Source organism: Malaya genurostris, chromosome 3 (assembly GCF_030247185.1).
Source record: "Malaya genurostris strain Urasoe2022 chromosome 3, Malgen_1.1, whole genome shotgun sequence".
Lineage (NCBI taxonomy): Eukaryota > Metazoa > Arthropoda > Insecta > Diptera > Culicidae > Malaya > Malaya genurostris.
This window is the reverse complement of record NC_080572.1, coordinates 224,431,821-224,446,657: the sequence shown is the minus strand read 5'-3', so window position 1 is coordinate 224,446,657 and position 14,837 is coordinate 224,431,821. Positions and strand designations below refer to the sequence as shown.

Below are 14,837 nucleotides of genomic sequence, written 5' to 3'. Positions count from 1 at the left end.
TAAACGAAATCAACCAAAATATCAGGCGAAATAGAAGCAGAAACGGACGGGTAAAATTCCACCGTGTAACGAAGGCCCTTAGGGAATAATCACCGGATATCATAAAAAACCTTCTTCCTTTAAACAAAATGTCTTGATGTCTTGTTTTTCCCCGAACCCCTTTCATCCTGTTGACCCCTCCCTCCCTCCCTGTCCAGCCAGCGAACCGAAATACACGATTCCACGATGTGGCGCGGCAGGGCTAGCAATAATCAGGTACCCATTCCATGCACCTCCGGTCGCCTTAAGACCAATCAATGGGCAGTCTACTCTTGATCTTGAAGCTATTATCGCTCGATCGCTTTTGTTTCGAGCAGCACACCGTCAGTCATTTAGTCGGACGGTCAGCAACTTTGGGCGCAGGTTGTTGTAAATTGATACCTTCTTTCATTAGGCCTAATTATCAACCGTAAACTGGTTCAGAGATTTGTATAGTTCATTAAAAAAATGGAATCACACAACGCTATTTTTTTGTTGATGATCATGCATCAGATCAGTCCGTCATTCAGGTTACAGGCAACTTACCGCGGTTGATGTTGATTCCATAAAAAAAATAAATTCCGAGAACAGTTCCATTCCAGTGGTAAATCAGTAGATATGTTCGCTCCCGTTTATTCTGCAAAGGCGATAATAATCGCAATACGCCAGCTCTAAATAATGGCCAACAACAGCAAAACGTTGATTAAGTGGTGACCGATAATCGCCGCTTCCGTTCTCCTTGAAGCAACGTCATATAAGGGAATGTCAGTTTAGTTTTGGTGTCCCGTAGTGTGTGTGTATGGAAATGCAAGTAGTTCTGGTTATTAGGATCTTGATATTGAAGACTTCCTGATGGGTGCAAGATTTATTTAAGAAGCACACCACTAATTTAAATTTCGGAGTAGCGAATCCCTGTTTAATTACTTTTAATCGAACCAATTTGAGTTCAATGTAATGGAAATTAGCCATTAAATGACATATCAGTAATGTTGCATAAACAGAAACCCGCCGAAGAAGCGATTTATTATCGACTAATCATTTTGAGTACCGGTTACTTCATCTTGGTAATTAAACAAGTAACTACAGAAAGAAGATACAGACCGAATGCAAATTATTTCCAGGATACTACTCCTTACACCAGGTACAGTGAATGCGCTAATCAAAAGATACAAAACAATGCATGATAAGATATTGAGATTGATCGATCAATAATTAGATGACAGAACAGAAGCGATGCCATTTTTGCCCACGTATTTTAAATCGCAAAGCTTAGTTTTGTCCAAGTCTGCGTTTCCTTATTTAAAAATGAAATTTTTGAATAATCATCGTCTGCAATTGTGTTAAATTATTCAAATCTGAATCTGTATCTACTAACTAAAAAAATAATTAAACGCTATATTTTATGTCATCGTTCATTTGATGAAATTGTACATTGCACAAATTTTAGAAACTTAAAAAATCACCAAGGTTCTGTTGCTCAAGAAAGAGTATACTTTCTTTTTTTGAAGAGAATCGCAAAACGAGTTATTAAACTATATTCTCTAATTCTTTACCTTTCTACTGACCTTCATTTTTATATCGATTTTCATCGATATTATAACATGTTATTCAAGAGAAAACTTGTGAAAGTGTGTTCAATTTTTGATCTAAAAATCAAATAAAATTTTGGAAGGCTTCATTTGAGGTTGCGTACAAATTTCGTTACATTTTAGCTGAAGTTTGGAACTACCAACAATTTTGAAATACCATGGGGCGTTGATCTCATATAAATCGTTATTAATCGTGATCCGACTGAGCAAAAATTAAAGTGCAATATACATTCAATTCGCTTCTGACACCGCAGTTGACAACAATATTATATACTACGTTGTGCATGAAAATGTTGAAGTCAAAAAAAAGAACAAAACAGTATATTTTCAGCATTTATTTTTTTCGGATGGTAAATTGTCACACAACCACTAGATGATGTATTTGTACCCGAAATCCGATCCGAACCCGAGCCTGACGGGTATTGGTCGGGTTCGGGTACAGGAACAGATATTTTTGTTCGGGTCGGATTGGGTGCCATTTTTTCATTTTCAACGGCTACGGGTCGGATTTGCATTACAAACTTTGGTTGGGTACGGATCGGGTTTAAAAGTTTTATTTTAGATCCGGTACGGGTCGGGTTCGGGTTTGAAAAAATGCTTATCCGACCATCTCTAGAACCCACACACACACATAAATATATTCATTTTGTAGGGTAATCTCTGCTCTATGTTTGCAAAAAATATTTCGTGATTACATCTCGAAACAATCATGTTATGATATTTTTCCCGGAATTTATTTTTCTTACCAATTTGCCCTACATGGTGGGCAAATGGAAAATCAAAACTGCAGTTCTCAAAAATTGCATTGTGAGCTCAAATAAACATGAAAAGGTGTAGAGGTGTCTCAATGATGAAATCCATTGCAATTGACAAAAAAGGACCTCTTTTTGTTTATTTGTTTATTTAGGAGCAGTAAAAAGCCCACTGAAGTTAGTTTCTGTCAAACTTGCTCTTCAACAGGCATAACATCTCCTCATCTTTTGCATCAACAGATTACAATCATACTGATTAGACTAAAACTAACTAAATCCAATTAAAAGACAATCTCAGGAACAGTTTCCTAAAAACATTATGCGATGGCTGGAAGTCAAAAGTACTGAAACGGTGATTGAACACGCGGCACATGCTAATAAAGTGTTCGTTGAATTCTTAATTAGTAAGTTCTAATCTAGCGCTTGGAATCCAAAGAAAGGAATAAGTGCGAAGATTACGACGATGAATATCTAATAGTAACAGCTGTAAGAGCTCAGAGCTATCGATTAGTGACTGCTGCTGAAAACTACCTTGCAGCGGACAGATATTTTATATTTTGCTCAGTGATTTCCCTCTTTTATCTGCGATTATGTCAAACTGGAAAGTGGAATTTGGTTCTACGTGTACAATTTGGCAGAGACTTTTATAAGTTATAAATTATTAAGTTTTAATAGTTCGCGCCATTTTTTGTGTTGAATATGACTATGAGATTGATCGAAAGTAGACATTTCAATTTTTACTAGCAAATTTTTATTAAAAATATATGATTTGGCAAGCGATTAGCGCATGCCAAAAATGTATCAAATCATTTATCGTCAATCATCGACAAAGGCATGGTTCAGGGGACTGGATGTGAGTAGAGATTTCATTCGTGTGATGTCCAGACTCATGTCCAATCACTACACGTTAGATGCACATCTCCTTCGAATTGGACTATCCGAGACTAATCATTGTGCTTGTGGCGAAGGTTACCGCGATATTGACCATGTTGTTTGGACATGCGTGGAGTATCGTGATGTCAGATCTCAACTAATAAATTCCTTGCGTACCCAAGGTAGACTATCCAATGTCCCAGTTCGCGACATTCTTGCTTGTCGTGACGTTCCTTACATGAAACTTCTTTATTATTTCATTAAGTCCATTGGAGTTCCAATTTAAATTTTATTTTATGTTAGACTGTTTTCTCTTCCATGAGTTCAACCAATAGCCAGCTATCTTATATTAAATAAATGTGATGAACTGATCGTCCCGGATTGGCGGTTCAATGCATAGGACGCTGGTCTTACAAGCCAGTTGTCGTATGTTCGAGCCCCGACCTGGAAGGATTCTTAGTGTCAGTAGGATCCATAGTACTAGCCATGCAATGATTCTGTACACTAAAAATCGGCTGCGAAGTCTGTTGAAACAGAAAGGCCAAATTCCACAAAAGGAATGTAATGCCAGGACTTTGCTTTCATGAACTGATAAAAACAAACCTGAAATAGTTATAAGATCGTGTACAAAATAAATGTATTTCATTTAATGTAATTTATAATAGCAACTCGTTTGATAAAAACAGTGTTTAGATTAACTAATGAATACCAACATACTAATATGATATTCGAAATGTATTAGGTTTAAAGTACTATGTATTGTGAATGACACGGCGAAGAAAAACTTATGTATATTGCCTATGAAATAAACTTATTTATGAAAAAAAAATTATCGTCAATCGGTCAATGCAGGTCGATACACTCGTTAATCAGAGCACACAAAAAACCTGTTTTAATCCACCCAGTGGTTTAATGATGTTTTATATAACTCATATTCTCATATATGATATTGTGGTACGCTTCAAAATAATTTACTTCGATTCTTGAAAGGTTACAAAAATGTTAGAAAATCTCTGAGAAAACGAAGTGATTTTAGCTATTACAGATACTTTCGGAACCGGCTATGGCTCAACTACTATGGCTTACAAACTCAATCAGTTTTTAGTCAAATTCAAAAGGTTTCATGCGATTTCGATTTTGATATCGCTCTTTAAACGACAGTATGAAATGTTATACACTTATCATTCAATTTCGGAGTCGGATGTCGAATCGGAACAAAATACAGAAGTTATGATTGAAACCTTAAGACCTTCCATTTAAACCTAAGTTTGTGAAAATCGTTTAAGCTTATGAGTTTAATTTTGAATATATGACAACTATTTCCGGTGCTTCCAGAATCGGAAACCGGAAACCAGGATAAGCGGAGTCGCTTTGTTTGGCCGATTATTATACTCATGACACGAGTTTTGTGTTTCGGTGAAAATAATGCGTGGGTAATGTCAGATACTTAACTGGATGACGTGAGTACGAGTAAAACTAACACGTTTCTTCGCACTGAATATCTAAAATCATTCTTATAAGTTGATAAATCGTGTGAATTGTTCAAGGTTTATTCTAGCACATAAATTAATAAGACAAAGTGCAAAGGAGAGTAAAAACTTGTTCACCTGCAGAAGTACACACGGCACGAATTACAATAATTTCAATGTAAAAAAATATCATGAAGTTCTTTAATAATTAATTTACTGATACTTCAAAGTGAATTGCGCTGGTCAGAATGAATGAAACGTGTCAATTTTTACATCATATACCTACCCAGCAGGTAAAGTGAGAATGCAATGTCGCCCACTGCACCGAAGCCGTCGTACGAGCACGAGAAAGACGATCAAAAGTCAAGAGTTTTTCTCTTTGATACTGGTTGATACCACACTTTTTCGAAAACTATAATTTTGAGTTATTCGTGCTTATTTCATGATACTGAAAGTTTTATCATAAATTGCTGATCGTTTTTTTTTTGAAGTTATGTTATTGGGTTTAGTACTACTTAAGAAATTCACGATTAAGTTCTACCCACCCTTCTACAGGGTAAATTTGGAAAAGGCGCCCCATAGTAAGTCCATAGCTTACTATTGAATTTCATTCTGATCCGACTTCCCGTTCTGGAGTAACAAAGTAAAATGTGCAAAAATGACTACAATCCCATTGAACAATATCAAATTTTATCCGAGTTCCGGCTTCAGGCTTTCAGACTAATAAACATAAAACTTTCTTTTTATTAGTGTGTTTTTTAAACATGACCCTGAAAAATCGAGCAAAATACTTTCAACTAATCGTATAATTCTTCATTTAAACAGATTTATTCGGTTGAAGACCAAATTTAAGGAGTGTATCGAAAATAAGCTATCCACATACATTTGTGTTGTACGCATGTATTTGTGATGGTTTTTTATGATCAGATCACAGCATGCTGTGCGTTTGGCTGTCAGCTTTCGGTTGTTTACTTGTTTGTGCGGTTTAAATTCTGCGTTTTCAAAATGTCGCGTATTGAAAAGGAAGTGAATATTAAGGTTCTGGCCACATGGCTTAGTGAGAAGGGTATCACTATGCGAAAATTGACGAAGCGATTTGGAATTCACTATTCTTTGGAAGAGGCAGAAAACTCGGTTCCTTCAACCCGAAACTGGACCAGAAAGTGGTATCTCTAATCATGAAGAACAAATCAATGTCAATACGTGATTTGGCCAGAAAAGCAGGAACGAGTGTCGCGATGATCCAGCATATCAAGAGGCGAAATCACCTGAAGACCTACAAGAAGCAGAAAATCTAGAAATAAAGTGTCGAACAAAAGAAGGGAGTAGCAACAAGGGCCCAGAAATTGTATGCGCGTCTTTTACAGTGTTCGGATGCGTGCAATTTGATGGACGGTGACATTTATTTAAAGGAGGACTCAAAAACCCTTCCAGATCCACCATACTTTACTGTCGTCGTTGAGGAGGATGTAAGCTATGCGGGCAGGTCGATTCAAGTGGAGAAATTCGGTCGAAAGGTACTGGTATGGCAAGCAATATGTTCCTGTGGTTTGAAGTCAACCATTTTTTATACTACCGGAACTCTAAAGGCAGAAATCTATCGATCTGAGTGTCTCCAGAAGAGATTGCTGCCTTTATATAAGAAGCATAGTACACCTCCACTATTTTGACCGGATTTAGCCACGGCTCACTATGCCAAAACCACTCTCAATTGGCTTGCGGAAAAGGGTATATATTTCGTTGAGAAAAATATCAATCCACTGGGCAATCGTGAAGAGGATCTTCAAGAATGCTGGTAAGGCAGCTGGGAACATGCAGGTGTTCAAAAAAATTTGGGCTCAAGCGTCCAAAAAATGTGATGCAGCACTTGTCCGGAACTTGATGAAGAGCGTTCGATCAAAAGTTGGAAAATTGGTGAAGGAATAACTTAAATTTCATCCGGTTTTCATTATGCTCAAGTTTAAACTCGTGCAATAAAGGACCAATTTTTAGTTTGAATAAAATATCGTTTTTCATCATAATTTAAAAGAAATATTTGTGGATAGCTTATTTTCGATACACTCCTTATTGGCTTCTGGTTCTGAAAGTATCGAAAAAATTGATTGTGTACTCCAAACCGGTAATCAATTCAATTTCTCAGAAACCTAGATTCAAATGAAAGGTTTTATGGTCTATTGACTTTTGTTCGGATGCGACTTCCGGTTTCGGGGAACAACAGTGTGAAGTATGTTTAAATTTATAAGGTCATGTACAATGAAAATGCTAAATAAAACGAAGAATTTCTATAGACTTAACTCAAAACTGTTTAGAAATTGGAAAGGTTATGCTAGTGTATGCTCAAACAAACTTTTTTGTTCTTATTTAAGATTCAAATATAGGGGTAGATGGGGTAAAATGTACCCCCTAAGAAAATGTAGCTATATCTTAACTATAGAGAATAACACGGAAGAGTTTCATGCATGACTATCTTCCGTAATCATTATTTCTCAAAATTACGTACAAATACTCGCTGAATACATTGAAAAATACATAAAATATTTTATTTTCTCAAACCCTTGAACATTGTCTATTGAAATGTATGCGGGGCATAACGCCCGATCGTGGAAAACATGAAAAATATACATTCTAAATTACGCGAAGTGAGTTCTTCTTCTTCTTTAAAGAAAGCTTTAGACTTTTCGTTGACGAAATATTTGCCAGGTGGAAGATCGTTCACTATTATTCATTAAATTGATAACTTATTGATAATTGTTGTAAGCGAATTCTTGAGCTTTGCCTCACACAATTCAGGTCGTTTTGCCCCAAAAAATATGAGACGATAAATTTGACGATTTTTCTATAAAATTGCAAAAAACATCGTCTGTATTAGAACTAATTTTAGAAGCCCGAATGATTGACAAAGAAGTTCACTGGTTACAAAATTAAAATCGTCTTCCTCACCCTAGAAAATGACTATGGAACGAACATCAAAAATTACTTATAGCAGATACATAATTGGTTTTTTTTAAAGTTTTACAGATATGATTGAACCATCGCTGCCAAAATTTTATAGTAATCTGTGGTTAAGGCGAACTTTTAGTTTCATTAAAATTCCTGTGAAAAAAATTGGTAACTTTTGAGAAAAGCAAAAGGTGCATTATGCCTCGAGGGTGCCATCAATTGTTGACAGTTTGGCAAACCCTCGGATCAACATAATCCGCTGAGTATATGTAAAGTTAATGCTTTTTGCAAACAAGTCATGTGCACTTTGTTACCTACGAGGTACCAAAATCCCTGAATGACTAAAATTTGTTAGCGGTCAGTATGCCGACAAATTTGTTTCGTTCTTTCGGCACGTCAGGATAGACATTGCGCTTCGGTGCAAACAAGTGTTTTGCAAAAAGCATTAACTTTACGTCTGCTCTGCGGATCATGTTATGTTGAACTGCTGATGCAAACCCAGCATCAGCCGTTTCAACATAATCTGATCTACTTTGCTCTCTATACAAAGCAAAGCGGGACAATGTTTTTTAAATCGTTCTGAGCAATAACTTGACGTAACGAATAATTAAGATAAAAATAATTTTTAGGCGGGTAGTCATTAAAGACAGTGCAAATTTTTTTACGCAATAGATATCTAATTTGAATAATGAACAAAATCATTGAACCACTTTACCCTCCCTTCCCCTCTAACCGAAGTCGGTTCGTATAGTCAGTAACTGGCATATAATGAAAAAGTTTTGAGTTCAATTTGGAGAATTTTTCCATATTTTGCATCGGCTTGAAATTTCAAGCACTCATCACATTGTAGCTCCGAAACCGGGAGTCATATCAGGACGAAATAAGGAAATTTTGTAAGGGACCGTAATCTTTTATTCGAACCTAAGTTCGAAAAAATCGGTTGAGCCGTCTCGGAACGAACTGAGTTTCGTTTTGGAGATTTTTGACTGCTGTTTCCTGTACTTGTGGGTTCCTGTGTAAGATTGTATGGTTGTCAACTTACCAGATCTATGAACTGAAGAAATTTTTGCACTATTTTTGAGAAATTAGCTAATCTTTGCACATTTTTCTGTAAGAACAAACTATTGAATTTGAATTTTTTTACTCGCCACTCCGTAACTTCGTAACCGGAAATGGGATCCATACGAAATTAAAAAATTTCTATGCGACAATAGTACCTTTCATTTGAGCATAAGTTTGTTAAAATCGGTTCTGCCATCTCGGAAAATAGTGAGTGCGTATTTTATCACATAAACACACGCACACATGCACACACATAGAGACATTTTGAAATTTCGTCGAGCTGAGTCGAATGGGCCTCGGTTCAAAAGTCTGTTTCTACAGTGATTGCATGGCCTTTCTTCATGAGAAAAACAGAAAAACATTTGAAATGTTCCACCCATACTCACATATCATATGGATTTTGACCATTTTTGATTCACCATTAACTTGATGTATGCAGTCTAGTTCTACTATATCTTTAGAAATCACATTAGTGATTGTGAAAGAAAAAAAATCAACTCTTGTTTGTCCCACAAGCAAAGTACCATATCCGTCTGATACAGTTCAAATTACATTCAAGTAAAATCGAAAAAATCGAAAATTTGAATCGTCGTTTTTTTTTTTCAACATGCCGATTTTATATAAGGGACTTTTTACTCGCATATCAGTCCATACATTGTGTGGATCCTCCCGTTGAAGCGGAACTGAAATCACGAACTTCGTATAATGATCAATCATTTAAACCGGTACTACCACTTCATCTTTTTTCTTTCAATGATAATTACTGCCTGCGAAGGATAAACTGCATGTATTAATAAATAAGCTGCCGTGAGCATGCTCGCCGTCAGAGCCAATAAACGGTCCTTGAAGAAGGTAATTAGCATTTAGTTTTATTACAGCGAAACAATGACACCGTTTCCGGTCAATCATAAAGTCATTCCTGATCCTACCCTTTTGCTCCTCCCTGACAACATGCGGCGGCTCTCTGCACTTACTTACTTACTTACTTACTTACTTACCTTCAATTTGCACGGAAACACTGCAATCGTTTTGAACTCCTCGCGCTTGCGTTGCTTGATTTCTTCCCGATAGGCCATGAATTTGTCGAACAAATGGTAGATAATGTCCGCCTGGAATATCTTCACGCCTAGACTGTCGGCAAGTTCTTGCGCGTCACGTTCTACCTTGACGTCGAAGGCGAGAATAGTAGCATACCTGTAAGTAAACAGTAAGAACACGATCATCGATTAGTTTTTTTCTGCGGGAAACCCATGTGCGCAACATAAAACCTATTTCGGCTTGCGAACCGACGGTAAACACGTGCAACCGAAACATATGGGATGGATGGTTCTGCTGCCTCTCTAGGTTCAACATGACCGAGGGCGATTATCTCTATCGATCATGTCGCTTCGAATTGGTTTCATGAGTCATCAGCATGTCACCGCGGTGAAGTTGAACGAATGAATGTAGAATTATGTGTAACGCAAAAAAAATCACCCACGATATGCCCAAGTGCGCATATCTGAACAACTTTACGCAAGCCGGTCGCCAACTCCCGTGTGCGTGAATGGATGGAATGCCGTCGCTCCGAAACCGGCCGGCCGACCACCGCACCGGTAAGGGTTGTGGGAGACCGTTGAAATAGCTTCGATGGCAGCAGCGGATGGAGGACTCCCACGAACATTCTGTTTTTAGCTTTTACCGTCTCTAAAACTCGATTGAAATATGACTTCGGCTCTATTGACACTGGTGAAGATGGAAGACGTTTGCGACGGAACGAAGGGGTTTTTTTTCCTGTTGGTTAGACCCGGACGATTGAACAGATTGTCGAAGTATGACATTATTCAGTTATCGTTCTGGTTGACAAATAGAAACATTCCGCAAGACTACTGTTGGCGTTTTGATTGGTTAAATATTTTAGCAGTGTGGCAAGTGAATTCTCGGTTTTTGGAACAGGCTCGAATCACCTCTGTTTAGTTTTTTTCCCAAAATTCCTTTAAATGAAGCTTTAAACAGATATTCCATAAGAAAAATAAATCAACAAGAAACAACAATTCCTAAACTGGACGCTTGCCACTCTGGAAAACCAACAACAATCTATGCCTGCAATTTTAATGCATATTTTTCTTCGCTCTTTCCGGATGTAAAAATTTAAAATCTCAGTTTGGCGGGAAAATTATAAACGGCATGATAGCACAGGTGAATCTAACACAATATCGTCATTTCCAGGGCTTCGGTCATGCTAAAAAAAATTGTCATATGGACATACGCTGTTTAAATTGTTGTAATTCGCTTGCAAACGCATCTGTTCAATGAACGATACATTAAAATGATTTGTCATGCTCTAATTGTTATAGAAACTATATAACCAATTATTAACAATGTCCTATCAGACAACGTTATACAAAAAAATCCAATTTATTCAGTTCCAAAAGCTCAAACTAAATTCAATTCTCCTTCATCTACACCAATATCAACGTTCTTGTGATCCTACTATGGAACAGTTGAGAACCTTTAAAAGAAAATTAAACATAGATTCACTGTAAAAATCAAACCATATACACGGAGAGCCCGCAGATCACGAAATTACAATATTTCAATTGTTGTTTCACGCCCTGGTTGTTTCAACTAAAATGTTGTTGATTTAACTAACATATCTGTTGATTTTTTCATAACCATTCAGGTAACCGAAATAGTTGTATTCAAATGCTGTCACTTGGCGGAGAACGAAGACAGCAAAACGCAGAACAAAAAACCTCTTCATTTCACCAGAAGCGTTTCATATTGAAAATTTTCAATGGTAAATGAACGTCATTTATGTTACGTAGTGGTCGTTTTATGTAAGTGAAAGTATGCAGAAGAATATAACAGTTAATTGTAAAACAAGTTTTCCATGTGTTAAATAAATATTCCTACAGTATAAATGTTTTAATTTGTCTCTGTAGCATTAGGTTTACCAGCGAGCCATTCTGCAAGTGAAGGAAAAATTTCCTAATTCCCTGTGACCATTTTCTGGTGAGTTCCCTTTTGAGAATTGTAATTTTTTGGTGCATTTATATATCCTTTGTGAGTTTAGTGATAAAGATATAAGCAGTTAATTAGGTCAAATTTAGTTGTTCAAGCAGTAAACGATTAGCTGCCCCCTAAAGAGGGTAACAGTAAAAAATATTTATTGCAATTGGCATCTTAAGTTCAAATAACTGAATGATTGGTTGAAACAACTGAGACACTTTGCTGGGATTGTGTCTTTGCTAAATTGCAAGAGTGACACCTCATTGAAACGATTCATTGTTCGCTCAGGGTGTTTGGCATTGCTCAACTGAAACGTTCCATTACTTGTTTGTGGTGCGTGTCTTTGTTGGGTGTCGTTGCTAATCTATAAATAAAAAATGACAGATTAGTTAAAACAACAGTCGATTAGTTCTACCAAATTTTAACCAATCAAAATCAGAAAAACAACTAATATTTTAGTTGTTTTGCGATCGCAGGCTTTTCCGTGTACTAAATCTCAAAGTAGGAAACCAAATATTCCCTCCAAACGGTAAATAAGATCAAAGTCGACCATATCAAAGTTTCCCGGTGTGCATATTAATAAAATTATAAAATTTATAAAATAAATTCAAATGTTTTGCATATTAAAAAGCATCATTCGAAAACAACATTTTGTTTTAGTTAGACTATCCAACTGTTCTTGTAGTAACTCTGAGTCAGCTGCAGATTTGTTATTATTATTATACGACAGTTTCATACACTTGATCGAAAAATTTGGATGGTTGAGATACAATAAGAATATAAACGGTCCAAGGTGACTTCCTCGAGGAACTCCAGAGGTAACAGCAAATGGGGAGGTTTTACAGTCTCCCATTTTCAGTATAATTTCACGACCAGTTATATTAAGACTGTCCCAGAAAGTATGGACGCACTTTGATTTCGCTGTAAATAATTCACAAGTGTTAGATATTCAAATTTCATTCGATATACTGATAATATTAGACTACAACAACAGAATATTATTCTCAACATTTGCTACTTAGCCATTGTAGACTAGCTGGCGCATCTTCTTGCGAACGTTCCTCATTAAATTCCGTATTGACTTCTTGGCGACAAGTTTTGACATTTTTTTCCAATCTTTTTCGAACTGTTGAATGGTTTCGGCTGCCGAGACATGTTTCCTAAGATGTGCCTTCGTTAATGCCCAAAATTCCTCAATTGGTCGAAGTTGTGGGCAATTTGGTGGATTCATGTCTTTTGGTACGAAAGTGACATTTTTGACTTCTTCCATTTTTACTATCTTTCTCAGTGACAGTCCGCGTTCTGTGAACCATTTGTACATAATTTTTCGACGTTGTTCTGCTGAAAGTCCACGCATTTCGAAATAAACTAATGAAAACGAATAAACAACTGCACAAGTGGTTAGAGAAGAGTGTAAACAACAGGGCGCAGCCATAAAAATTGACAGATTCTGAACCATTGCGAAATGGCAGCGGTTTTTGGTTGCGTCCATACTTTCCGGGACAGTCTTTATGTCTGTTCGCCGATGTGTCTCTGATTTGAATAAACGAATGCTATGTTGTTATCTTTGATATGAGGAAGCAAATGATAGATAAACGCGAAAAGTTAATTAAAATCAATTAAGATTGATTGCATGATCGTAGCAAAAGTGAAGCGAAATTATGAGGCGAATACTTTAGGCTCATAGAACGTAAAGTGATCTTCAATTGGAATTTAAAAAAAAAACAAATATGGATACAAGTCACAATTCTACCTCTTCTCGTGAAACAAAGCAGTTTTTCCTCCTTGCAGTCGTCTTTGCACTCCTCGATAAGCCGAAAATAGAAATCGTAAAATTAGTAACAACGACGCGGAGGAGGATCGGTCGTAAACTTAAGTAGATAGACGTATATCTGTCTACTGGGCTGCAAATGGGTTTGATATGGTGGTAAAACATAACCAAAAATTGAATTACGACAGGCACCCGATACTTTTATGGCCACATTTCGGTATTTTTCAAGCACTTGACATTCGAAACGTAATGGCTTGAAGTATTATAACTTCTGCGTTATTATAACTCTAAAAGAACAAGAGAAGCCTGTTCGTGTTTGCAGTTTTATAGCGGCTTGGTTTTGTGTGCACCGGATGCACATTTTACGACGGGATCGTCGATCGTCCCGGCAAAGACGTTAGATTGCTTATCATTTTTGCCATCACTCTCTCAAGTCAATTCAATGACTAATTCATGGCTCGTACGGATATCGAAAACAAAACAATAACAACAGCAACAACAAAAATGCGCGTCCTCAATATTAATCTTTCGGTCCGGACAGAATATTTCCCAGGTATTACCAGCCCAGTAACTCGTCACCTATCAACCAACTCGGCCCATTAAGGAACCAATTGAAATATTTTAAAAAGCCGTTCGCTGTCTTCAACCAGAAGCCCATTCATAATCACCGATTATATTTTACGACCGCCCGTGACGAGCTACGGCTGACAGGGACAGGGAGGAAAAAAATCACGCTCGCCAACTTGGTGGTGAAAAATGACATTAAAAATCCATCCTGTATGTTTTTACGACAAACATTAAATTTGGACCATGCAGCCGCCAGCGGTTCGCATTCGTATATCGCAAAGCAAGGTGCGCGTCTGTGGTTGCATTTCAAACTGTCAGGCTGTCAGGACTGTGGGGATTCATGCGGCTGGCGGTGGCGGCGAAGATCTGCTTCACAGATGATAATGCTTGCTGATCCATAAAGTCAGAAATACACATAAATATTATGACGTGCACTTGAGCCGCTTTTAAATTTTATATTTTGAATGGTTCCGGTGAACATCAGTTTTAGACCCACAGTGGCCCTGAATGTTTTCGGAGAAATTTCGTAATAGCATATTTATCCAAGAAGTGATAGTTTCGAATAGGCGTGAAAGTTCATTGTGGTAGTATTCGACGATTTCGGAACATTTTGGGCCCTTCTTCGTCAAGACTTTCAGTTGTAATCTGTTTGATGAACATTTATTTCGATTTTTTCAAACTTTTTCTATAGAAAGGATAAAAAATTGCTGGAAAATCCGACTTTTGAACTCCTGGAATTCCTAGTATTATATATTATTCGACTCAGCTCGACGAAATCGGAAAATGCCCGAGTGCGTGCACTTTT

The 14,837-nt window shown here is 37.0% G+C and overlaps 1 protein-coding gene across 2 annotated transcripts in view; it reads right to left on the bottom strand.

The window, feature by feature from the left end:
• The window catches only part of LOC131439132 (eukaryotic translation initiation factor 5B), a 338,283-nt gene that overhangs the window by 186,701 nt on the left and 136,745 nt on the right, over positions 1–14,837 (bottom strand). For both annotated transcript variants that reach the window (XM_058609794.1, XM_058609793.1), the window contains exon 6: positions 9,702–9,897. In XM_058609794.1, the coding sequence (XP_058465777.1) occupies positions 9,702–9,897 (196 nt within the window). The remainder of the gene's footprint in view (positions 1–9,701; positions 9,898–14,837) is intronic.